Below are 25,685 nucleotides of genomic sequence, written 5' to 3' on the forward strand. Positions count from 1 at the left end.
TCTCGCAAGCCATAATACCTATCTAATAACTATGCGCTAGCAAAAATAGTTGACTCGAGTAAAAATTTTGGTCTACTAATCAATCCTACAAGAGTTTTTCGTACTAACTACTAACTGACGTGAGACTGATCGTAAATTATCGTGATTTCATGTGCACTTTTTATTTTTCATGTAGACATTTTTTAGTTTATATGTAATATGTATCTTTTCCCTCCTTTTCATTTAATTATGTTTAATTTTTATATTGTAATGCAACAAAGTGTTAATAAATAAATAGTGTTTAGCGAAATGAAATACATATATACATTATACATAAATAATAATGCTTTGTCCCCAAGCGAATGATACAGACAACAAACTGAATAAAACGCGGTGATTTCTCGGGCAACAATAGTCCGTGGCTCGTTTGCAACAAACTAGATCATACAAAATGCGCGTTTACATTATTTTTTTAAAGCGTGAAATTTGAAAAGTATCGGTGAATCGGCAATGAAAATATCGCCGATGCCGATATATCGGCAAACCCAAAGTATCGCCGATATATCGGTATCGGCATCGGTATCGGATGCATCCCTAGATTTAACAATATCATTCAAAGCATTCAAAAAGCGCTCAGTGTAGTAAAAGGATGGTGATCTATAAATAGCTAAAAGTACAATATCTGGTACTATTTTAGCTAGCAGAAAGTTAGCATCTTTAGGATTAGGTTCTTCAATTTCGCAATTTATATTTTGTTTAGCATAAATTATAATACCGTCATTTTGATTTAAGCATTTTTTTGTGAAATAAGAATTATAATCCTTGAGACTGGGTATGGGTTTATTATCGTTTAACCAGCATTCAGTTAAAATTATTATATCTGGATCAAAGTACAGACGAGCTATATGGGCCAAGAATGCATCAATATTTTTGTAAACGCTACGGATATTTTGTGTTATAATTTTTAGGGAGTTTCCTGATTTTTTTACTAAATCATTACAATTATTTATATCACAACTGTAGGCAGTTGCCACTGTTATATTATCAATATCATTATTTATATTATCAATAAATCTAGCCATTTGTAAAATATTAAGCTTTTTGTCGCAGCTACTCGTGTCTGAGAAATGCTGACATTTTTACAAAGATAAGATCTCGATTTCAACATGATCACTAGACTAAGAATGTATAATTTTTTAGTTATGTAAAATACAATACAATGAACAGAGTATAAGTATGTATATAAAGTAAAACAATAATATAATATATAAAAAAATAAAATAATATCTATAAAAACAATAATTAAGTGCCGGATTTTCACAAACAGGAAAGTTATCGTAGGCCGGCGGAGTTTCCTGGGGGCCTCAAAAAGTCATTGTTTTAGACGAAGTTTATTTAAATCACCCTCACTATCAATTCTAATATGCCGTTTACCTTCATCTTGTCTCAGGTAGGTTCTTCCAAATGAGGTCCAGCAGAATTTATATCCATTTTCCTGAGCAAATGCACGAGCCAGATAATTTAATCGTTTTCCGCAGGGTGATAGACATTCTGAAATAAAAAATGGCTTTGCTGGTCCTTCCAAACTTAAGTGTGCCGTGTTCAATTTGTTAGCAGAATTCATTTTGTTAAATTTGCGTGCCTTTTCAATAATACCATCTTTCAATATAACGCTGCCCAATTCCACAATAATTGCTCCATGTCCAGTTTTACTTTTTGTACGATAAATATCCTTAATATCCTGTTTCTGTATGGGAAAATCAATAACATCTGCAGCTTTTGAAGCAATTTTACATAAACTATCCTTATTTTCACCGGTAATCTTAGGAATATTTCTTAGTTCAAGTTTAGTTGAGGCAGACGTTCGTTCCAGCGACTCGATTTTCTTTTCAAGCTGATCAATATACAGACGATCTTCATTCCTCTGTTTTTCCAACTTCTCGTATTTAGCTTTCATATCTTCGTACTGCTTAGAGACAAAAGCAATGGAGTCTTTTATTTCTGTATTTTGTGTCAAGATTTCTCTCATGGAGGATTGCAAGGAGGTGAATTTACTTTCATTTTGAGAGTTTGCTTTAGCAAGCATATCCTTAATTTCGGTTATGAATTTTTTAATATAGGACTCATCCTGCTTGCGCCTCATAGTTACATTGCTTCGCTCCTCATTAGATAAATCTGGCGCGGAGCCCGAAAAAGAAGCTTTCGGCGCGTTCAACCTAGCTTCCTTTAAGTCTTCGGGAGTGGGGGTGCTGGGAGGTGTGCGCTTAAGAGGCATATTTCTGACAAAAGATGACACCAGAGTACACGAAAAAATAAACTTGGACCAGCCCCCTATAAATTTCCGCTACCCGCTATCGCTTATGAATTACGGCAACTTACAAAGCTTGCGTATCGATGATGCGCGCAGACGGAGCGTACAACTTAAGCTGTCTCACAAGTGTTGTCCCGTTCGCACAGATGCACTTACTGCAACGCAACTCATGCGCTCCTGGTACACACCTTAATTTATTCGCACGGAATTTATTTTTAATTTGATTTTTAAGTTATAAAACAAATAGAATGCACACGTCTAAACGCTTCCGCGGTCCAGGGGGGAGGGAAAAAGATTTTCTCACGCTCACGAAATCGAAACGTCATAGACCTAAGCACAGGCATAGATCGCTAATCACCAACATTTCTATTAAGAAAAGTTTACCAAAACGATTAAAAAATCTGAGCAATGTAGCTCCACTTCTACGATATAGGACGAGGCCCGTTACCTCTGTTTTTTAACGGTCTAATCAAAAATTATGCCTATATATAACAATAACCGACATGCAAAATAATCGTTTTATTTGAAAAATACTCACCCTAAGCTCCAACAGGCGCGTGTAAAGCCTGAAGGTGCCCAATTCGACCGGCACCCTTCGCGTCATGTCGTGGTAATCCAGCGCGAGAACTGCTATCCGGTGAACGCTACAGGTCGGAAGAGAAAATGCTCAGCATTCAATAAAAAAAATTTCTCGCGTTAGGTTCATTTTCGCGTGTAACGAGAGTTTTAGATTTGCCGCCAATAATAAAAACAAATAACAAATGAATGCAATATACGACATTAGGTTACCAAAGAGTTCATCGCGGCTTAGAAGCTAACGCTTGAAGTGTCGTTTTCTTTATAGCAATAATTGTAATCATGAGACAGCGTCATATTATATTCTCACATACGACAATTATACATAGACTCACTTGTGATTATTGACAGCCTTTTGTAAGGGAACCGGATGGCATTTCGAGTCTACTGCGAATTCTGCGTCTGAAATGACAATTTGTTCAGTTGAATGAATTGAAGTATAGACAAGAATAAGTCGCATCGGCTAGAGTGAGGCTCACCGTAGAGGAAGCCCATGCCGGAGTTGCAGTCCCTCTGCAGGAACGTCTCCGCCGAGACCAGACTCTTGAAGGTGTCCATGACGCTCTGCACGAAGAGCGCCTTCTCCTTCGTGGGCACGAGGGCCACGCCCACCGATATGTCTTCGGGGAGTCGGGGCGGGTGGGGCAGCTTCGCGGCCACGTACGCGTCTATCGCCATTAGTTTGCGACGGGACGGAATCGAAATTTCTGCAATCGAATTCTGTTTTTTACCGCCGTTTGATTATTTCATGTGATTCGAGTGACTATAACTGAACCGATGTAGTAATATAGTTTAAAACAACTATAAAACACACTTTTAAAGCACAGGTCGCTCGATAGACGAAAAATATGGCACAGAGCGCCCCACGCTTTTTTCACAATAATACCAGTATTTTTTGTTCATTACCATTTTCTGCCTAAATTATTTTTCACTTTTTAGTCCTAGCAGCAATACGTGTTGTCTCAATTTAATCGTATTGCTTTGTGGACTTAAAAAAAAATTCATTGTTTTTTCGAGATAACCTATGAATTTATTGTATTGTCGCTGATTCTTTATAAGTGTACAAAGTGTGAATTAAATCTGTCCGTTAAAAGTGGGTCAAAATCGAGTCCGAAGGAGTCGGTTACATACATACATACAGGTGAAGCTAATGTAAAGCGTGTAAAATAGCAAATCAATTCTGGAGCAAAATTGATGCCTTTTGCCTCACTTTTTCGTAAGGCGAACGAGAATTGGGAAACTTGTAATCGGACTTTTTTATAAATCTATATTTATTAGTCATATATTCCGAGATGCATATAACAAAAATATTATTTAACAAAACGATATATATATATATATATATATATATACACAATATAAAAGCCTCTCGAATTTAGGTCGATTTAAAACAAGTTCTTTAATATTAAATAAACCCTCACCTCCGAGAGACAACAGCTTCTCGATGAACTCCGGCTTCAAAGTGGAAGTGAGATGATGCATCTCGGCCTTCTCCAGGACGAGGAGAGAGAAGACGAGGTCCAGCCACGAGAGAGCTTTCGTCATTTCGTCTTCCTTGAGCAGGAGCGCGGCCTGCCGGAGACATTTCGATACAGGTGAGCCCGACCGATTTCGACGAACGGACGTCGGGAGTTCGAAGTACTCACCTCCAGAAAGCCCTCGGAGTCGGGCGGAACGAAGTTGACGTTGGCCAGGGTGACCACGGCCGATGCGATATCGCTCGGTCTACACACGGCTCGGTTGGTCCGCATCCAATCCACGAGGGCCGACAGGGCTTCCTCGTGTCTGTACTTGAGGAGCCCCAACGACACCAGGATCGAGTTCACCACCGCCGGCTTTTCTACGTTTGACGGAAGATTCTTTATGACTTCGCTGTGAAACACATTAGTTTTATAATAAGAAAGTAATTTATCTTATTTTGCTTTTTGCGAGTGATAAATGCCATCTTTAAGGACGAGCCCGATCTCTCGGCACGACCTGGCCCGGTATTGCAAAAAAGCATTAAATAAACTTAAGGCTATAAAAAAAAGTGTGGTCTTTTTAAATTACCTGCAAATCCTGTCCAACAATACGGGGTCAGGGAAATTCAAGGATGCCATAGAGAACAGCAAATCTGCCGACTTCTTTAGATCGATGTTGTCCGGCTGTTTGGTGATGTTGTAGGACAGAGCGCGCAGTAATGGAGTACTTCGACGACTTTTTTGCTGAAGGGCTTTCATCACCTAAACATAATTTATACTATTATTTAAAGGTTTGTTCAAAACATTATATTGATGATTAATTACTCCAAATTCATTTTGATGAAAATAACTTAATTCCATCTCCATTAACCACACTCTTGTGCTTTCAATTTATATATCAATTAATATCCTACGATGCATACTTTCCATTATTACTTATATTGATATTAACTATCGAGAAATTTACCTTAATCATTTGTGACAGTGACAAATTACCAATAAGTCTGGCCGCTTCATCGTCTCCAGTTATACCTAACACGGTACTCAGATCTTCCGCCATGGTCAATGATGTCATCGCGTGGCTGGCTGGAGTTCGTGCCAGAATTCGACACAACTTAAGAAATCTCGGGTCTTTCTCAAAATCTGATAATTTCACCCGATTAGAACTCGACCATTCCGATAGAACTGAAACCATCTGAAAATATTTTTTGTCTGAATTTAAACACTGCACACACGACCACTCCTTATTTATTTAAATTACTTTAATTACCTGAATTATAAATAAGTTCAATATGTTCTATATTAATAAAAATATTTTAAAGAGATTAAAGTAAAAAAAAAGGGCCGCTCCAACAACCCTTGGTCTCAGATTTCTATAAATGTTCTGTTTTGTATTTTTTTTACTTTAAAGGCAAGTATGTCAGGCCTTCTGAGCCTAACAAACACCTTCAACTTTTGGGTCTGAGTCATGACTGTTTCGTCAAAATGTTTTTCAACATACTAGCGAGTGTTAATGACGCCCATAACTCACACACACACAAACATCTCATGACAATAATTATTACTTCTAACAATTAAGAACAATACCTTTAAAGCATGTTTTCTTGACACAATTGGGTTTTCAGCCACTGACAGAAGGCTATTTATGTCTGTGGCTTTCATTATTAGCGTGTCTAATTGTTGAGTCCGAGAAAGCCTAACAGACTTTACACTTGGTTTTTTTACTTCACTTTCTGGTGTGTTTAATGTAGCAAATGCAGCTGCTACAAGGCCTAAAAATAGTTGCATAATTTAGTATGTAAGTGAGTTTGGATGTAGTCTGCAATAATAAAGCAAATATTTCATTAAAATAGAGAGTAGATTTTGAACAAATTATATTAAAAGTGAATGTTTAAGCTTCTCTAGTATTTTTTTTTTAGATTTTATGGCCTAATAACAAAATCTTTAAGCCTAATCTTTAGAACGCTCTTTGTATTAAATGTTATTCATAAATATATGGTCCGTAAAAACTAGTTTACATTTTTTATGAAATACAATCATTGTAACTTAGATGATTATTTTGTTTGCAAGAATAAAATGTCAAGTTTTAAGTGCCTTTAAAACTTTGCTTAATTCAGACAGCTTAGACATATGAATCTTCAAGGAGTTTATTGAATTTATTTAAAAAAAATGAAAACGATAAGATGATTCATATAGTTTACATGCACATACCTGTTCTAGCTTTCTCATCTGACATTTCAAATTCATGATCTTTGCCAGTAACATCCTTGAGATGATCAGATTTTTCAGACTTAATTACAGTGGCGCCGGGGCCTGATAAGTTTCGCAAAGCTGAACGGGTTCCTAACCTCCACGACACTAAGGCTCCAAATTTCAACATACTCTGTAATTTATATTAACCATGTTGGAAATGTGAGATAAAACTAATAAAATATAAAATGATTTCATCACTATAAATGTGATATACTGTCTAATGAGACTGAAAATCATGAAAAACTAGGCTTCTTACATCACGCTTATGAAGAGTAACAAATACTATAATGGATTGTAAAAGTGTCTAAAACTAGATAACAAATTAAATAACAACAACCTTTTTATGTTTTATCTTATGTTTATTTAAATAATTCACTGTTTTTAATATTTACAAAAATTACAAATATTCACTGATCAAAATTATGAATATTTTGACATTTTGCAATTTACTTTTGTATTATGACTCGGATGACGGATACTATGACGGCTGCGGGCTGCGGGTTAGCCGCTGACAACCAATAACAAACCCCATACTCCTAAGGTATAGTGCTTTTCATGAAAGAAGTCCCGCGGATATTTTTGGAACTAAATTTGACAGGTCGGCAATGTTGTCATTCGTCGATGTTATCAAGTTCGTTTGTTGTGGTAGATTTTTGTGAATTTTTAACTAGCTTAGTGCATTTTAAATATTGATTACAATGCCAAAAGTTGTAAAAAGTTCGGCTCGAGAAATGATATTAAAGGTGAAAGAGTTCTGTGAAGCGGAACATAAGAATCAAGGTGTTTTAATACAACTAAACAATGTTCGGAAGAGAATTGCCGCCAAAACAGGTACTTTTTAGAGTTGCCATTTAATATTTTTTTTTTGCTGTATTGATGGGACTTTTATGATATAAATTCGTTTTTGCGACAAAATTGAACAAATACATAACGTGATGAAACTAGGTAACTGAAATTAAAACATATATTACATAAGCATTATAAACGGGGGGGGTTTGGGTCTATGCTTCTACGGTTCCCAGTACGACATGCTTGCATGGTAGCATAGGTGCAAACCCACCCTACCACATCCTTCTGATGGGTAGGGAGGCGTGGCTTTTGGGGGTAGCGCAAGTCGCTATGATCCCCTCAAAGCAAGTTTGGTGGACTAGCCTTCTCGAGGTTGCCGACCCTGTTCTTGGTCTAATACCCTATGTATTAGACGTAACTAAAACCGCCAAGCGAACTATTGCAGGGATGGAGAGGTCATGTCCTTGCGAGTTCATCGTCCAAACAGGAAGGACGGTGGACAGTAAATGACCTCCCGCGTGTTTGTGCCGTGCGCGGGGACCCGTACGGGAGGATGAAGGAATCCTGGGGGTTGAGTGGAGTAGTGCGCCGGAACAGTTGTGCGCTGCACACAACACACCTCTTTGGTCTGGATTTCTCCTCACACGGGAGGCCGGGGTTTAGCTAACCACGGTCAACCGGCTGTGGCATCCCATAAGCGGGCTGCCGAGCGAGAGTCGGGATGTGGGGGGGGGGCCGTCGGCGCGGTACGGGACTCGGGGTGAGTTGCGTCATAGTCTCGTGGCGTGAACAGCTCCGTACTTCCTTGCTGCGTGCAGATGCGTCTGCCTCCCTACGTGCCGGCTCTATACCGGAGGAGTAGCTCTGACGTCGCTTGCTGAGCAAGGGACGTCCCCGACGTGAGGGCTCCGTGGCGGGTGGAGAGCTCCAAAGGTGAATTCAAACCATATCACCTCATGGATAAAGAGGCAAACAAACTTAACAGAACAAACACAAACACCAACAAACCCAGGGTTGCGTCTTTGGACGCGTCGCGGTGCAAGTCACCAGTGGCGCGATTCTCTGATGCCCCTGTCACACACATGGATGCACCCTCACGGGCAGCGTCCGGGACCCCAAAGGAGAGGGCAGCGGCTGGGGTTGCACCAATCCGGGCTGCACTCCGGCCCGTACCCAATCCGATGGAATCCCTTATACAACCGCACAAGGATGTGACCACTGCTGCGGCCAGGTTGGCTGCGTCGGTCGAGCCAAAGATGGCAACCCCGGACGATGATACAGCACTGTCTGCGTCTGAAGGGGGGGCTTCCGCGGCAAGAGCGATGCGGCAGACCGAGGCTGCGACGGTGGGCACGTCCAGTGCAATAACCACGACCATGGATATGTCGGCCCTGAAGACCGCAATTCAGGAGCCGACTTTCAAAATGGTCGTAAGCAACTCCAAAAGGCGACGGCACAGGAGAGCCTTAAGGGCGCCGGAACAGCAGAAGCTGGTCACCGGCGCTCCGAGGCCTCCTGTGAAACCTGGAACTGCCCCCGCTGTAACCACAGTTGAGAGAGGCGGGAAAAGGACACCGAAGCCTAAAAGATCCACTGCTGCGCCCGTGCCTAGCTGCTCTGGGTGCGGCAAGGGACTTAAGAGTTCCAAAACCAACCAAGCCACGAAGGGCCAGAAGCGCAACCGGCCAGAGGAAACCGTAACACCGACTGGGGAAAGTAAAAGGGTCAAACCCAACAAACCTCAGACGGTGGCAGGGACCTCGGCCAGTTACGCGGAAGCGGCAGCGTCATACAAAACTAACGAGCTTTGTGTTGCCGTGATGACTGAGCCCTTCGTGGATATGACACAAGAACAGGCGGATAACATCCGCCTACAAATCGAGGGTAAAATTCAAGACGAGCTCCTGGCGGATCTTGATGCTACCCTAACTACCGAGCCCAACGACATCAGGTTCCGGGGTAAGGCCCATTTCTCGGATGGTGTCCTCAAAACTTGGTGCGAGGACACTTACACTCTGGGTTGGCTGACCGGGACTTGTGATGTCATCACAAATCCAATACCTGACACCAGGCTGGTGGTTCGGCCTCAATCGGCGATTCCGAATAGGATTCCGTGTCTGCTACATGTACCAGACTACAGTGGCAACACGGAAACACTGAGGAAACTGATCACGAGGCAAAACCGCCACCTCAACATCAGATCATGGACCCTGACACACGAACGAAGAACTCAGGACCCGACAGGCGTGTCCCTCTTCTTTCGTGTGCCAGAGTTTGAGATCCCTAAAATCAAAGAGCGCAATCGGCGTTTATACTACCTGATGGGGAACATCTATATCCGCATCCTGGATAGAGATGAACCCTCGCAGGTGGCCAACGCCCCACCAACAACTACCAGCACATCGGGGGTGGCGTCGTCGGGGTCGGGGCCGTCCACGTCTCTGACGGGGGCGGCTTCGGTCACCGGGACACACGCCCCTATGGAGGTAGCTACACATCCACCGTCACCGGTGCAACTAACTTCGGATGATGAGTTGTTTCAGGAGACCGGGGGGAGTGAATTCAGCGACAGCTGTCTGCGCTCCTCCCCATCGCCGAACTGACCTCATCCAGGCTAACCTCCAGCACAGTCAGACAGCGTCGGCTTCCCTACGCAGACTGCTGGAGACCAATCCGAAGACCATCGCCGCGATCCAAGAGCCGTGGATCAGGAATGGCAAGATATGTGGCCTGGGCAGCACCGGTGGTAAACTTTTACTGGATACCTCCGTAAGTAACCCTAGAACTTGCATAATCTTGCCTAAACATGTACCAGCATTTCTAATAAACGAACTCTGTTCAAGGAACCTTACAGCTATTAGGTTACACAGAAACAATCAACCAGACGTCGTCCTGGCGTCCGCCTACTTACCAGGTGACGAGGACGTGCCCACTCCAGAACTCGGCCTTCTGGCTGACTACTGTGAGAGGGAGAAACTGGAGCTAATCATCGCGGCGGACTCCAATGCGCACCACACGTTATGGGGTAACGCTAGTACCAACACTCGAGGTGAGGACATGCTTAATTTTATACTTAGCAATAACCTTATCTTGGCAAACAATGGCTCAAAACCAACTTTTATCAACGCGCGTTCGCAAACTATTATTGATTTAACAATGGTAACTGCTGGTCTGTCAGATCACATACAGGACTGGCACGTATCCAACGAGTTATCATGCTCTGATCATAGGTGGATCCGCTTTGCAATCAAAGGGGAGCTACCTAAACCTCAACCTAGACGTATACCACGGAGAACCGATTTGGTAAAATTTCATAGACTTATCAGCTCCGAGGTAGACAAACTATCGATACCAACCACCATAAATATACAAGACATAGACAAACATGTAAACAACCTAACGTCCCTACTCCTGACAAGCTATGAACGGTCGTGTCCCCTTACCATACCAAGATGGGGAGGGAGACATAACTGGTGGTGCCCCGAACTGGAGAGACACCGACGGAAGGTCAGGAAGCTGTTCAATAGAGCAGTGAACACACGGTTACCCACCGACTGGGACAAGTACACGGTCGCGAGAAGGCGATTCAAAAAACTTTTACGTACTAGGAAGCTGGAGTGTTGGAGACACTTCTGCACCAGTATTGAAACCAACAACCAGGCAACCAGGGTGAAATCATGCCTCTCCAGAGAGCCCAATCACTCGATCGGTTGTCTTAAAAAACCTGACAATTCATTTACAAAAACTGATTCAGAAACATGTGAACTACTACTGGCAACACACTTTCCGGGTTGCATAATTGCCAACGAACAGGCTTGGCAACCATACTCGGAGAGAGCCACCGACAGCTCAGACTGGCAAGTAGCTCACAAAATAATCACTAATGAAAAAGTAACGTGGGCAATCAACTCCTTCCTTCCATTCAAAGCGGCTGGTTTGGACGGCATCTTCCCAGGCCTACTAAGATGGAGTGGGAACCTAATAGTAGACTATCTTGTCTCTGTCTTCCGAGCCTGTATAGCCCACCGATACATACCCTTGAAATGGAGAGAAGTAAAAATCATATTCATCCCAAAACCGGGTAAAGAGGACTATACCCAAGCGAAGTCCTTCAGGCCTATTAGCCTTACTTCATTTTTCTTAAAAACGATGGAGAGGCTGGGGGACCTGGAGATACGCAGCCGGGTATCGCTATCCAAATTCCTACACCCTAATCAACATGCCTACAGTTCGGGCAAATCAACGGACTCATCACTCCACAGCGTCGTGTCTCGCATTGGCAACTCCCTGAAGTTAAAGCAGTCAACCCTTGGTGCATTCATTGACATCGAAGGTGCTTTTGACAAAACAAACTTCACGAGTATAACCAGAGCACTAAGGTCATGTGGAGTACCATCAACCCTTATAGAATGGGTAAACAACATGCTAAAACAACGAGCTATACAGTTCACGGTAAACTCCACAACACGAGGCATTGTCAGCAGAGGATGTCCGCAGGGAGGTGTTCTATCGCCGCTACTGTGGAACCTTGTGGTTAATGAACTAATCACAAAACTCAACGCTGACAATCTCTTCACTGTGGGATATGCTGATGACATAGCAATCTTGATATCTGGGAACTTTGAAAGCACCTTATGCGACCTCATGAGACGAGCTTTCAAAGTGATTGAGAGATGGTGCAATGAGCACGAGTTATCTGTCAACCCATCAAAAACAGAACTAATACTTTTTACCAACCGAAGAGTTCTTGGACCGTACAAACTTCCGAAACTCTTCAACACTGAACTCATTCTCAAGAATGAAATCAAGTACCTAGGTGTGATTTTGGACAGTAAACTGCTCTGGAACAAACATCTAGAACACAAACTAAACAAAGCAACGATCGCCTTTTATCAATGCAAAAAGATGCTAGGCGTGAAATGGGGCCTATCGCCTAAGGTAACATTATGGATATACACTGCCATAATTAGGCCAATGCTTGCCTATGGAGCCCTTGTTTGGTGGCCCAGAACAGAACTTCAAACGGCAATTACCAAACTCGGACGCTTCCAGAGGCTTGCTTTGTCCGCTGCTAGCGGTTGCATGAAAACAACACCAACCGCAGCAATGGAGATGGCCCTGCAGATCTTACCCCTGGACCTACACATACAGCAGGAGGCAGCCCTGGCTGCTATCAGGCTTATGGTACTGGATCTATGGGGAAAAAATCACTACAGTACACACACAGTGATTCTCAACAGGGCAACAGAGTATCAACCTCTTATTGCTGCGCCCTGTGATAGAATCACTAACCAACTAATATTTAACAGGAAATATCATATACAACTGAGAGAAGAGGAACATGACCGGTCGACCGTGAATGAGCTACGTATATATACAGATGGATCCAAAACAGGGTCCGGCTCAGGCGCTGGCATATTCTCTCTTGATCTCAACATCAACATACACCTACCCTTGGGCACACAGAGCACGATCTTTCAATGTGAATGTGTCGCCTTAACCGAAGCAGCCAGAGCCGTGCAGCGGCTAGGGATTAATGACTTTTGCATTAAATTCGTATCCGACAGTGCATCCGTGCTGATGGCGCTCGGAAACAAAAAAACCAACAGCAAACTAATACTGGAGTGTCATGAAGCACTGGAGGCTATAACCCGAACCAATAGGGTTACCTTACAGTGGATAAAGGGACACAGTGGATCTCTCGGCAATGATGCTGCGGACGAGCTTGCGAGAAGAGGCTCCGGAATGATGCCTGCTGGCCCGTATCCGCTCCTTCCTCTGCCCTTCTCGCTGGTGCGAACCTGGATCCGCCAGAGATCCGCTGACCTCCAGCAACAACGATGGTCGCATGGTGCGGCCTGCAGACAGTCCAAAGTGGCTCTGCCAGCAGTAAACCCGCAACTGACAAAGCGACTACTTAACTTAAATAGAACCAACCTTAAAATAATGATAGGGACAATAACGGGTCATTGCCTCCTAAATAAACATCTTTTTATCCTAGGCGCGACAGACAGCCCCCTGTGCAGAGGCTGTTTCAGCGCAGAAGAAACAGTCACCCACGTAGTCCTGGAATGCGAGGCTGTGGCTAATCAACGTGAAAAAATCCTCGGAACGGTGAGGTCGCTCCGGGAAGCCTGTGAAGTGCCCAGGAGACTTCTGTGCTTCTGGAAGGAGCTAGGCTGGCTAAATTAGCCAGGACTCGTACGCACAACGGACCAACCACGAGTCTAATTGCGGAAAAAGGAGTCCTTCTACCCTAACCCTAACCCTAAGCATTATAAACTTAAAGTTATTATTATTTTTAGTTGTTCATAATTTAATTGCAGGTGTGTCAGAAATAACTATAACAAGAATTACAAACGAAGGTATAACAGCGGTGTGTACTTCGAAAAAAATTGTAACCCAACAATTTTGCAATAAAACTCTGAATAAAAAATTGTATTGCTTTTCTTTACCCTATCTTCTCAACTTTTCCCTGTAAGTAGGTAGAACACCGCTAATATAAGTAAATAAATATGTATATACTTTTTACATAACAGAAATATTGTTTCATCGAAGTATGCAGAAAATAATATTACTTGATAAATTACATCTGCTAAATGTAAATAAAATAGGTAAATCTTTTACTCATAAATGGCAACATTACGTCATGCGATTGCAGCGCCGCGTCTGGGGGACTTCTTTCGTGAAAAGGACTATAGACTATATTTTAACTCGTTTGTAAAATGTCAGGGTAATTAACAAATGAGGAAATAATCGATTCGATTAGGTTCAACTTTAAAAATAACAAATGAGAAAATAATCGATCCGATTAATTTTCCGAGAAGTCACATCACTTATAACCAATAGAAAAGTAGATAATGGCGGATTGTTTACAAATTTCAATACATTTCACAAAAAATTTTTTTAAATATTTTGACGCATTTCCGGCAGCTAAAATCACTTGGAGGTGTTCCAATCAAGGTCTCCGAGACTCCTGCATAATCAGTATCATCAGATTCGGGTGCATCACTCTCACACCCAACCCTTTTTTGATTTTGATATGGGTATTTCTGTACCATCTATTATTATCACTCTGGTAGCTGGATGATATTGCTTAAATAAATCTATCATAATATTAACAACCAGTGAGTGACTAGGCCAAATATCTATTTTTTCCATAATTCATAAACAAAATTTACCCATGACGTAACAAATATATTCCCAACAGCAGTAAGTAGTACTAATGTAAAAAAAAATTGCCATCTCAAAATCAGATTTATTTCTTCTTAATTTAACTAACATCAAAAGAAATTGATCCATTCAACTGATGTTAATGACTTGACTGACACTATAATTATATTATTACGATACTTGCATTGGTAGTGGGTTTCTTCCATGCGAAAACAGTTGGGATTGGAGTCTTTTTCATATATCTATGAACTTGAGGTAAACCTAAAATGAATGCATAATAATTAGTACTTATTACATACCTTAGTACCTATACCATATACATCATAATTTAAAAGTAGTTTATGCAAACCTGTAGAGGAGTTTACACCTTTATAATCGGATTCAATAAAATGTTCCGCTTCCGAACATAACCTCCAAGAGTTTATAGCTTTGAAATTACGTCTTTTTAGAGCTTTTTCCCAGTCATTTTATGCGTAAATCCTTAGGAAAACTGTGATTGCCATTGTTATCACAAACGGTTGCTGCGCAGCGAGGTATTTTTGGAGAAAAAAAATGTTTTACCTTGTGTTATAATAATAAAGTAGGGGATTTGACGTTAGTTTGCATTTGTTATGGGTCAAGCGATACCAGCGGTACTATTGGCAAAGTTTGGCAGTTTTCTCCTCCCTTTGTGAGGTACCTACTTGAATTACAATCAAACCATTCAGAAGCTGATTCAAGAATGTTCGTCCACACATGTCACGCAGAAAGGATACAATCTGCTCATATTATCATAATTAGCGCTGATACAGATGTATTTGTCTTGGCAGTTTATTACTGGAAATACTTAGCAAGTATTGGGGGTCTCGGTCTATGCCCATTCTTCTCCACACGAAACTACCTTTTGGAAGGGGCAACTAGAATCTTCTTTATATTTTTTTTTTTGACGTTCAAAAGTGCCATTTTAGATGGTCTATAAAGTGCCCTGTAAACGATCAAATTGTTTGTCAAATTTTACGTGTTTGTCAAATTATTTGATAGTGTACTGCTGTGTTTGACGCGTTTGTCAAACAATCTACGTGTTTGTCGTGTTTGATGAAAATCTGGATTGATGTCGAGTTTGAAACAAGATCTCACTCGTTGTATTGACATCATGGAGGACGCTACGCTCAGTGACAATATGAGTGTCAATATTACTAACATAGAATTTATGTTGCATTTCATATCTGTTTATCGTGATTTTTTTTTATTTTTAGTAAACCTATGTTATTTTGTATATCTTTTAGCAAGAAATAAAAGGCTTTTTATTTTATTTTATTTTATTTATTGCTTCACAAGTTTCAATGATAATGTTGCTCAATGTTCGAGGTGCAACGCAGGCTTGAAATTTTAAGTCTTCGAAATCATCGCCGCTAGCCAGATACCTCAAAGTTATTGATAACCTTTGAGAAGCTGGTATAGATTTCCGCATAACTGTGTCCTTTTTTTCAATACGAGGATGGAGTATAGTCAGTAAATCTTCAAAAGTTTTATGGTCCATGCGCAGGAAGTTTGCGTAGTCTTTAGGTTCAGTGCGCAATATTTCCCGTAGCAAATTCTCGTATTTATCTCTTAATTTCAACCATTCTCGACTCCATCGTCTTCTTTTTTTTGTCTTGATACACAGTGCTAGAGTCAATGCCAAAAATGCGTCATCTGAATTACTCGCGCTCGGCACGGCAACGTCACGTCACGAAAGGAGAATCTACTAGAAATTTAACAAATTTGATAGATATTTGGTTTGATCGTCTAAGCTATTGTTTGATGAAAACGTGAAGTTTGACAAACAAGTTTGTCAAGCAAATTTGATCGTTTACAGGCGTGCCTTTTAAGATTTGTCGTTTGAAGAAAAAAACACAATTACTTAGAGCCTTGTAGAACTTTTTATAGTTTTTTCTTTGTTTTTATTCACCACGTACCTTAATACACTTTTCCATTCGCTCAATCTAGTTATTATAATATTTATTCCACTCTAAAGTGGGGGTGTTCAGAATGGCTGAGTTGAAAGCGTCGACTGCTTCTTCACCAGACTGGAACCTTTGACCACGAAGACTTTTCTTAATTCTAGGAAATGTAAAGAAATTGTTGGGGCTTAGGTCACGACTGTATGGAGGATGGTCAAGAATTTCTACTTTTTTTCTGCTTCAAATACTCAATCGTTTGACAAGCGCTGTGTGAGCTTGCGTTATCGTGGTGCAGGATGGTGAAATCAGGATCGTAGGCATAAATCCAAGATTTGTTACCACTGATGATGTCGTAGATGAGATTTGACTCTCATCGGTGGCACCTTTGCAGAGTTTTCTTTCACCATCTGACGCGAGCTGCCACGATCGTCGGAAAGCAGATGCGGTATCCAACGACAAAATAGGTTTTGCACACCAAGTGCTTCATGCAAGATCTTCTGCGGATTTTGGGCATTCTTCGCACTACTTCACACTAGTATGTACATGCTGGAATTCTAAATACCAGTGTTCGACAGTCCGCAGACATGGGGCTTCCTCTTCCGTCTTGTAATTGCAAAAAATCTGAATTGTTTTGTACTTCATTATGTAACTGCAACAATAACAAATGTTAAAATAAAAATGAGCATTTTTTTTACCTACATGTACATTTATGCTTGAATTTGCTGGTTTTTCATTTATAACTTATATATTTTTATTAATGAAAAAATATTATTAATTAATTTATGATTTAAGAATCTACCCTCACCTTACCATAAGAACGAAGTATATAAATTATTATAGAAATCATCATTAAAATGATTTTATATCATGTACTCAATACATTCCCTTTACGCATAAGAGAAAAGGGGGTAAAAGAATGGACCGGCAAGATCCACATTATTATTCCTTTACCTTTTCTTAACTCAAATCCGTTGGCGAAATTCGTCACTCACATTTTGCATACTCACTTACTTCTAGCGCCCGGTCTATCAGCAATATTTTTATTTGTTAAAATCATTAGAAATTTAATAGTTTACCTCTACAGTTTTGCCTGGAAACCTTACAAAAAGCACACACAAAATCCATTGTAGTGGTCTATAACTCATCTGTGGTCTATTGGCCACAGAGTACCTTTGTGTATACGCTTGTCTTGTCGTTGAATTCGATTGCAAGTGCAATGGATGGCAGTGTAATAATTTCATATTCAATTTATATACAATAGTTAGTGAGTTTAATTGGTAAATCAATATATTACGGAAAAGAGGAGTACTATTTAACGGTAAGCATTTATGTATAATAAAGATGTACGTACGTTTTAATGTGCTTTTGCTACTATACTGAACAAGTTCTGGTATTTTGTAACAATTTCGTTAAAACCAGCGTTATTACACAGATTTTATTATATCCTCATGTATGCATGATACATTGAACCTAAAAAAATGGGATAAAAAAGATATGGTAAATTTTTTTAATATACTAGTGTGTACTACGCATTGTTTTTACAATTTTCATCTACCTGCTAACTATGTTTGAATCCATAATCGGCTTTTTATCGTTCTAGTCATAAAAAGTATCTCAATAAGATAATATTGTTTAAAGCTTTCTGCTTTTTATCAACAGTATTTCTCATCGTCTATGGAAATATTTAAAATCTGAGAAGAATCATCTTTAATTATTCATATTCAATTTCATATTTATAATTTTTAGTACTTCTGTCCAAAACTCTTTATCACGCTAAAATTACTTTTAATAAACTTTGGAATTCATAATCCATATTTTTTGTTTTATGTTACTATATTGTTTTCACAGGTGGGGGCAGATAGCGCTGGTGAGGCTCACTGAGTCTGCCGTGCTTGGGGCCCCCTCCCAACTTTATCAAGGTACTGTTCAAGGCATTTTTATATCTATTCAATATTGTTAACACTGGGACGGGTGACACATAGAATAAATTCCCTGTAAGCCAATAAGAATGTTGTCGGTTTAACTGTTTGTTACTTCATACTTTCTAGAATATCTTATTGTATGTACATTGATTATTTTCTTTCTTTCTATTTAATAATGTAGTACCATGCATTTTGTAAATAACCCAAAACTTCATAAAAATATGTATACAAACTTTACAAATGATATAACAATGAAAGTTGAGGAACAATGCTCTGATATTATAAAGAATTGTTTGCCTCAAATGCAAATATTTCTCTACAGTTTCATTTTTAAATAAGGTTTATATGTTTTTTCTAACAAGGAATCTTAATTCCATAAATACAAGCACAATCATAATTCAAAAAACATACTTATGTTTAAGGTTGCCCACACACACATGAAAACTTGGTTAATAAAAGCACTTAAAAATGGATCGGCCATGGATTCCTGAGGGGTAAGTAAATTTAAATCTCATTTCTAAGAAATTTATGTAAATCTCAAAATATCTAGGAGATAAAAATTGTGTCTCTTTTATTAACTATCTTGATATAGGTTTTGCACCCACACAATCAGCAACCAGTTTGCAGTTGGTTTAAAACCTGGTTCATTTGAAACATAGCAACAAGAATAAAGTTTAATCTAAACTAATCCAGTGTTGACGCTATTATCTTCATTTAATTTTGGATATTTGCAAAATCATATACAGTATGTCATACTATAGTTTTAAAGGCAATATGTTATATGTATTACATATTTTCATGGGATTTTATTTTTATGTCTAGTCAGAATTTTTGTAAACACATATATACATTGCTCGTGACCCCTAGATACAAAGTTCGGCTTATACATTCAGAAAGGCACTTAATCCCCCAACAATTTTTTTCTTTACATCCCTCGAGTCTAGTCGAATTTATAGAGTCGTTCATTCCCCTTGTGTACTTACGGCAAGCCAATTGCATTTCGATCAATACAATTCGGCGTTCATACATTTTCGCTCTTTTCTGTACCCATTTACTTAAATCATGCGAAAATATTTTATTAAGTAATATTTAATAATTACGAGCGATCGTCGAATACTTTATTACAGTCAAATTAGAAATATGTACTATTAATTTTATTTACGATTTATAGTGGATAGCTGTCAAAAAAATACCAGTCAATATCTTGTCGTTAACAATTATTCTGCCGTGTCCCAGCCACGTGCCGACATAGGGGGTCGCTAATTACGTCGCACTTTAGCTGCCTGTAGGGTAGTAGCGTAATAATAGGGTCTACTGAACTGAACTGGCCCATGACGTACAGAAAGTATACGGAGTTTTTTTTTCGTCCCAAAACCACTCATAAGTCCGAAGTCAGTTCATTTCATGATCATTGTAAGGTGATCGGCCGTCTATGCTGACCCGACACAAATTTAGGTTTAAAGGGAACCAGGACCTTCGGGACTTATATCCTAACCAGCTTTCAGAAACGTTCCGTTTTGTCAGCCCGAGAGGACTCTTGTCATTCATCTCTAACACCGAAACACTCGTTGGTACATCTATTTGTGCGCAGGAAGTGTCTTCTTATAACGGGTTTTGAAAATATATTTCAAATATTTTTTTCTTTCGTGTATGGCAGACAAATCTTAGAATATATGTACAGGTAAATTGATAATTAATTTTTGATTTTAATTATAGATTCAAAAGATTAAGCCAAAATAAATGTAATATAACACCCCTTTGATTACTTGTATTGACTTCTGATTTTCTTACATTGAAAGACTTATCATTCCATGAGATAATTGCATGTTAGTACGTCTACCGTAAGACTGTGGCAATAAACGCCGATTAAATAATTTCCTACATAGCTCAGGCTCTCGAGGGGAGCGTAAATCTAATCGCCATGCAATAAGTTGTAATCCGGGGTGCGGCTTTGGCTTTGGCTTTGGCTGTGATGTCTTGGGGAATTCAAATTTACGCATTTTTATCTTAGGCGGCGATAGGTATTATTGTTATCGGAATAAAAAATAAGTAAAATTATGTGAGCAGGGCGCGTAACTGGATTAGTCTGAAAAAGTTTACAAATAATTTAATACAATTATAAATTAGTTAGATCAACGTTTAATCTATACTAATTTACTAAATACATTTCATTTTATCGTCCTAACAGTTTCTAGAAACATTCCGGTTTTCTATGAAGTGCTTGTTTATTTAAATTCTTTCTTGTTTAATAAAAGTTTTAAACACCTATTTGATTTGATTATTTATTTATTTCAAAATAAAAATTATTAAATTATTTTTATTTTCTATTTGCAAAATATCGAGGGCATTCTTTTTTTGTTACAAAAGCTTCTGGTTATCATCTGGTAGTTATTTGGCTACCAGAATATTTTTAACCAAAGTCAGACCCTTGTTGACTGCGTAGTTATGTTATGAATTTCCAATCTTTAAATCATTACATACAATTTTACAACATAAGAAAAAAGTTTTTAGCTTTGTTAGCTGTAGCATGACGTCCGATCTCTTTGGTCTCTTTTAAAAAAATTGTATTTAGTTTGGACACAAAGGTAAGTGATATCGTAGCAGATATCACCTCACTTTGTAGACATCTAGTCGACAACGTAAATCTAACTAAAAACATATTTACACAACTAATTTTGAATTAAATAAATCAGTAGCACTACAACCTTTTAAGGTCTGGGCCTCAGATTTCTGTATCTGTTTCCTGTGCCTGAGACACGCTGTCGACTTTTTGGGTCTAAGGCAAGCCGGATTCCTCACGATGTTATCCTTCACCGTTCGAGCGAATTTTAAATGCGCACATAGAATGAAACTCCATTGGTGCACAGCCGGGTTGAACCTACGACCTCACGGATCGTACGCCCCCAGAGTCGCACGCTGTAGTCATTAGGCCAACACTGCTCTACTAATTTCGAGTTCCTACTGGGCTTAGTAATTGATCCGAGTGAATGAACGCTCTGCAAACGACTTGCAAACAGAGGTCGTGACATCATAATAATGAGACCATTTCTAATCGGCAAATCGATTTGCGAATGTCTAACGCCATTCTTCCGTTGACCGTTTTCTTTAATAGTATATTGATATTCTCTAAACGTGCTTTCCTGCTATGTGACGTGCCGTGCATAGCGGTTTATGAGTTATGGATTGCGTATGCGGTTGAGGTTCTTGAAAAAACCAAATAAAAATTTGCAGTAGTATGACTATTATTGAAAAAAGTATAGTAGACCTTCTTGGATAATAAAGATTAACCTTATTATTATAATATCAAAAATATATTCCATATGAAGTAATTTAAATTGTTTTGGTAACTTAAGTTGTTGCACAAATGAGATGTTCTTTAACATAATACCTAAAGAATAAAACAATAACATTGTCTTACGTTGACATCTGTAGTTATTCACGAGAGCGCCGCTGTCCAGGTCATGCAGAAACATTTAAGATGCGTGCATTTTAGCCGCATTACTTTTTCAACATACTCAAACATGACCAACAAAGCATTTGCTCTCATTCGCGGACAGACGTAGAGAAGTGTTTTTACAGGTGTTATATATTCAGACTTCACAGGTCATACCTTAGTGTTCTATCTAAGAACAGAAGTAGTTACGTCCATTAAAATGAACGTCATTTGAACGTTTGTTCTACGACTTTTAAACGAATAAACACTATCACAATTAGAATAAATATAAAGTTAAATAACCATACTACGTAATAATACACCTGAGAAGTACTCAATAATGTTAAAAGTTTTCATTTTCATGGTCTAGCAGTAAACAATGTGAGGTAAGCTCCACTGCATCACGGTATCGATTGCACCGCCGTCGCCCACGTGGCGTCTCGCGGACGCTGTGTGTTTGCCAATAGAACAGCCTTCAGTTTCGGCAGATCAAACTTTGTAAGAATAATTATAAATTTAGCGTTACAGTTACGAAAATTATAATAAGATTTTAAAATGGATTGAATTTTGAATACATATTACATTTTTAGCTTTACAATTTTACATGATACGTTATCGCTATACTTTCCTTATTTAGTATTATATTAGCATACTGCAAAACCATGCATTTTCTACTGCTTTGAATAATATTCGCATTACGGCCTTGTTTAACACGACCAGTGATGGATGACATATTTGCCACTTGATCAGCTTATTTGTTTGAATACACTGAGCAAAGTATTTTCTATTTGGTTAATAAGAACCGGAAATATACTTCTATAAAAGATGAGAACCAAAGCCTCCTTTGCAACAAAGTTTACTAATTTCTATTACAAGCGACCGGTAAATACGCGATTCCAACGCCCTCTGAACACACCCCACTTAAACAGATGGAAACAACCTCATCCCTCACTTTCCAACTCATGCTTTACAAAGAACTGTGAGCTTTATCGTTTCCACATAAAGCTCAAGTTTGAATTGCGTGATTGTTTCTTCAGGTTTTCCGACACACCGCATTTATCGATTGATGCCATCAATACTGTCGTGGTAAATTGAGCCTTATGCTTGGACGGTCGAGTACAATATCGTCTGCGGATCACGCTCGAACTCGCAGAAGCCTCCCCCGGGGTTGTTCGATCCTTTCAGTCGCCTCAGCGGCGTGGTCCGGACGCGTCGATACTGCGCCACATATTCCACTCTTTTCTTCCCCGCGAAGGAAAACTGTCGGATCCGGACTGTTATTATCGCGCTTTTAGCTCTTAGTTAAAATCCGTCGAAATTTGTGTGTGTGCGTGATAGTGATCTGTGATTTCGTGGTCTGTCATTCTGTGATTCGCGACGCTTCCTCTTTAGCTTAGTTTCCGAGGCTTAGTTTGTTGGTATATTTTGGGCGTATAAGGTACAAAGGTTATTTTCATTGGATATGATCGTGTGGCTTGTAGTTGAGAGAGTGCTTCTGTCCTTGTGACGAGCTTCGGTATTCGAAGACAATGAATGCATTAATGATGTAATGCACAGCTTGAGAGTGAATCACTAGACTGTGGGTAAACAATTTCGCGAATGAATGGAGTGAGCTTGATTGAACTATTAGCGATGTACGACGATACAATTCTTTTAAAACTGCTTGTCCTTTGTCTATAATTAAGAGTCTGGCTGGAGGCTAATATGCTTTAATACAATAGAACCTTGTCTTATAATTGCTAATAGATACAAAGGTAATTTAGGGCATTGTGATAAACGTCCAGATTGCGTGCGAAATGTATTTTGGGTTCAAAAATATGTAGATATAGAAGTTAAAATCTAACATTTTTGTTCACACATTAGCCTAATCAATGCAGTAGCTAAATAAAGAAAAGCGGAATTCGTATAGACGATATTATATAGGTAACTAATTTATATTAGTTAGTTGTATATACATAAAGCTATATTAGGCTAGACTGAAATGGTTATGTTATTCAAATGTTCGAATGGTCTACCTCTGCACCCTTCAGTTCCTTCCCGGGTGTGGTTCATTTCATTTACCTCACCTTTTATTCTTTTAAAAATCGTTTGTTAAATGGTTATTGTCATTTTTAATATTATCTAATTACCTCAATGTAGAACAGCGATACCTATATTTCTAAAGGTTTCGTTATGAAAAAATACAAAGCTAAGAATAATAATAACTAAAACCTCTGTTTTAAGCTGTTGATGCGTAGGCTTTTTTATTTTTAAAGTAGCAATCATTTTGCAACCGCGATATTGATCTCCACTTTCACTTAATAGTAGTTATAGATAAAATTACGACAGTAATTGCACTACGAGAAAGTAATTTCAGCTTAAAGACTTGGAGTAAATCACGTGCCCAATGTTTACAATGGACTTCAAAATAATGACGTTTCTTGAAAAATGTGAGAGTACAATAGAAATTTTCTATTACTTACTCATCACAGAGAGATCTGTGCTTGTAAGCCAAGTGCGATAAGTTTTTTCCGGGAATCAAAACGAAGACTGAGCTAGGAAGGCGATAATGCACGTGCCAATTGGAATTTCCCGCCATGGACTTCCACACACGTTGTATTGATGGCTCTCAGCGATAGACTCTTGGCCTCAGATAATGTTGTTTGCTGTATCATGTTTATTTACCGAGAAATATTTTGTTATCTAATACTATCGAATCATTTCTACGAAACTAGTTTCCAAATTAATTAAAATGTTATGATAATAAAGGAAAATGTTTATCAAATTTCCCCGGGGAATATTTACATTTGCACTTTTGATAAATGAATGCCGTGAAACAATATCCCCTATACAATCGCACGCGGGACATTGAAGACTGATTCGTCAGTCGGTCTCGCGGCGGCATGCGCGCGCGTCGCTGTCAGTTTCAAATTTGAAACGAGTTGTGGCTTGCAAATAACAGCAGTGTTGATAGTGGATATGTCGTGTGGTGATGCTTGATCGAATTTTGGACATGGTCGCCGGTTTGGTCTCAGGCACTAGTGCTCTGTAGCGGTTGCGTCGGTACAGTTATGATTTTTACTTACTATAAAAATTTATATAAAAAATCCTTCATATTTTGTTAAGTTCCAACGCCATTCCATCTGAACCTGTGACTAAGGCTTAAATAAAATAAAATCGTAATTATATAGTTCCAACATGAAAGTCTGTATTGCAATTAACGAGATATTTGATGCGGGTATGACGAAATGTATATATAATTGTAGGGAAGTAAAGATCCCCTGACATGTGTTCGGTACGAGCCCTACGTATTCAATAAAGTTGGGAAATGTTAGCTATTCCGCCTTTGTGCTACTGTATTTTGGTATACAATGAATCATAGAAATATGATTTACAATCTTGGATGATCCCACTATCAGTATTTTATCACATTTTATGAACTGTGCGTCAGAGCTTAAAAGAAATCTCAGCACAAGATACGTATTGGTATAACATAAAATAAATCATCGAAAGCCACCTTTTTTTCTAACTGCCAACTGACAAAATTTGAACTTTTCTATTTCTGTGTTTCTATTATTTTTTTGCTATTAGCTAATAATGAGACAGCACAGTATAATAAGGAAATTATAACTATTAAACTGCGCTAAAATTGCCGGTTAATTATTTATTACAATAATACGTTAATTTAAGAATCCGGAACGACACGTATTGACAATTGAACTCGCCTCGGGGGAAGGTCACCGATCGGTTTCCAACATGTTAAAAAAGAAAGAGGAGTGGTAGTGGCGACGTTCTTGACCTAGGCTCAAATAGTGAATTAGCCGACGCTGGAGTAACGACCTGAGGAGTGAGAGCGTGTAACGTTATAATTAGATTGTACTCGTAGAA

General features: G+C 39.1%; 3 protein-coding genes across 14 annotated transcripts in view; 2 read left to right on the forward strand and 1 right to left on the reverse strand.

Annotated features, from left to right (window-relative positions):
- Positions 1–17,433, reverse strand: part of LOC125049974 (FAST kinase domain-containing protein 4) — a 35,541-nt gene extending 18,108 nt beyond the window's left edge. For 2 of the 4 annotated variants that reach the window (XR_007117078.1, XM_047649540.1), the window contains exons 1-10: positions 6,836–6,993; positions 6,538–6,709; positions 5,914–6,098; positions 5,294–5,521; positions 4,916–5,088; positions 4,513–4,738; positions 4,288–4,438; positions 3,346–3,573; positions 3,202–3,268; positions 2,829–2,934 (exon numbers count right to left, since the gene is read on the reverse strand). Coding sequence is in view for 3 of the 4 variants with exons in the window: in XM_047649540.1 (XP_047505496.1) it covers positions 2,829–2,934; positions 3,202–3,268; positions 3,346–3,573; positions 4,288–4,438; positions 4,513–4,738; positions 4,916–5,088; positions 5,294–5,521; positions 5,914–6,098; positions 6,538–6,706 (1,533 nt within the window). In the remaining variant the exon portion in view is untranslated. Of the gene's footprint in view, positions 1–2,828; positions 2,935–3,201; positions 3,269–3,345; positions 3,574–4,287; positions 4,439–4,512; positions 4,739–4,915; positions 5,089–5,293; positions 5,522–5,913; positions 6,099–6,537; positions 6,710–6,835; positions 7,043–17,414 lie in introns of those variants that run through there. The other 2 variants (XM_047649543.1, XM_047649541.1) reach the window with 2 other exon arrangements.
- Positions 7,573–10,405, forward strand: LOC125049973. The gene is made up of 2 exons (XM_047649539.1): positions 7,573–10,137; positions 10,212–10,405. The coding sequence occupies exon 1, from the start codon at positions 8,325–8,327 to the stop codon at positions 9,969–9,971; it is 1,647 nt and encodes a 548-aa protein (XP_047505495.1). The 5' UTR covers positions 7,573–8,324; the 3' UTR covers positions 9,972–10,137; positions 10,212–10,405.
- Positions 17,434–17,627: 194 nt separating the features above from the next.
- LOC125049971 (adenomatous polyposis coli protein-like) overlaps positions 17,628–25,685 on the forward strand; it is a 29,454-nt gene continuing 21,396 nt past the window's right edge. For 5 of the 9 annotated variants that reach the window (XM_047649531.1, XM_047649532.1, XM_047649534.1 and 2 more), the window contains exon 1: positions 24,673–24,860. The gene's annotated coding sequence lies outside the window, so the exon portion shown is untranslated. Of the gene's footprint in view, positions 17,782–18,311; positions 18,383–18,807; positions 18,880–23,009; positions 23,257–24,672; positions 24,861–25,685 lie in introns of those variants that run through there. The other 4 variants (XM_047649530.1, XM_047649533.1, XM_047649538.1 and 1 more) reach the window with 2 other exon arrangements.

The sequence above is a fragment of the Pieris napi genome, chromosome 5 (genome assembly GCF_905475465.1).
Source record: "Pieris napi chromosome 5, ilPieNapi1.2, whole genome shotgun sequence".
Lineage (NCBI taxonomy): Eukaryota > Metazoa > Arthropoda > Insecta > Lepidoptera > Pieridae > Pieris > Pieris napi.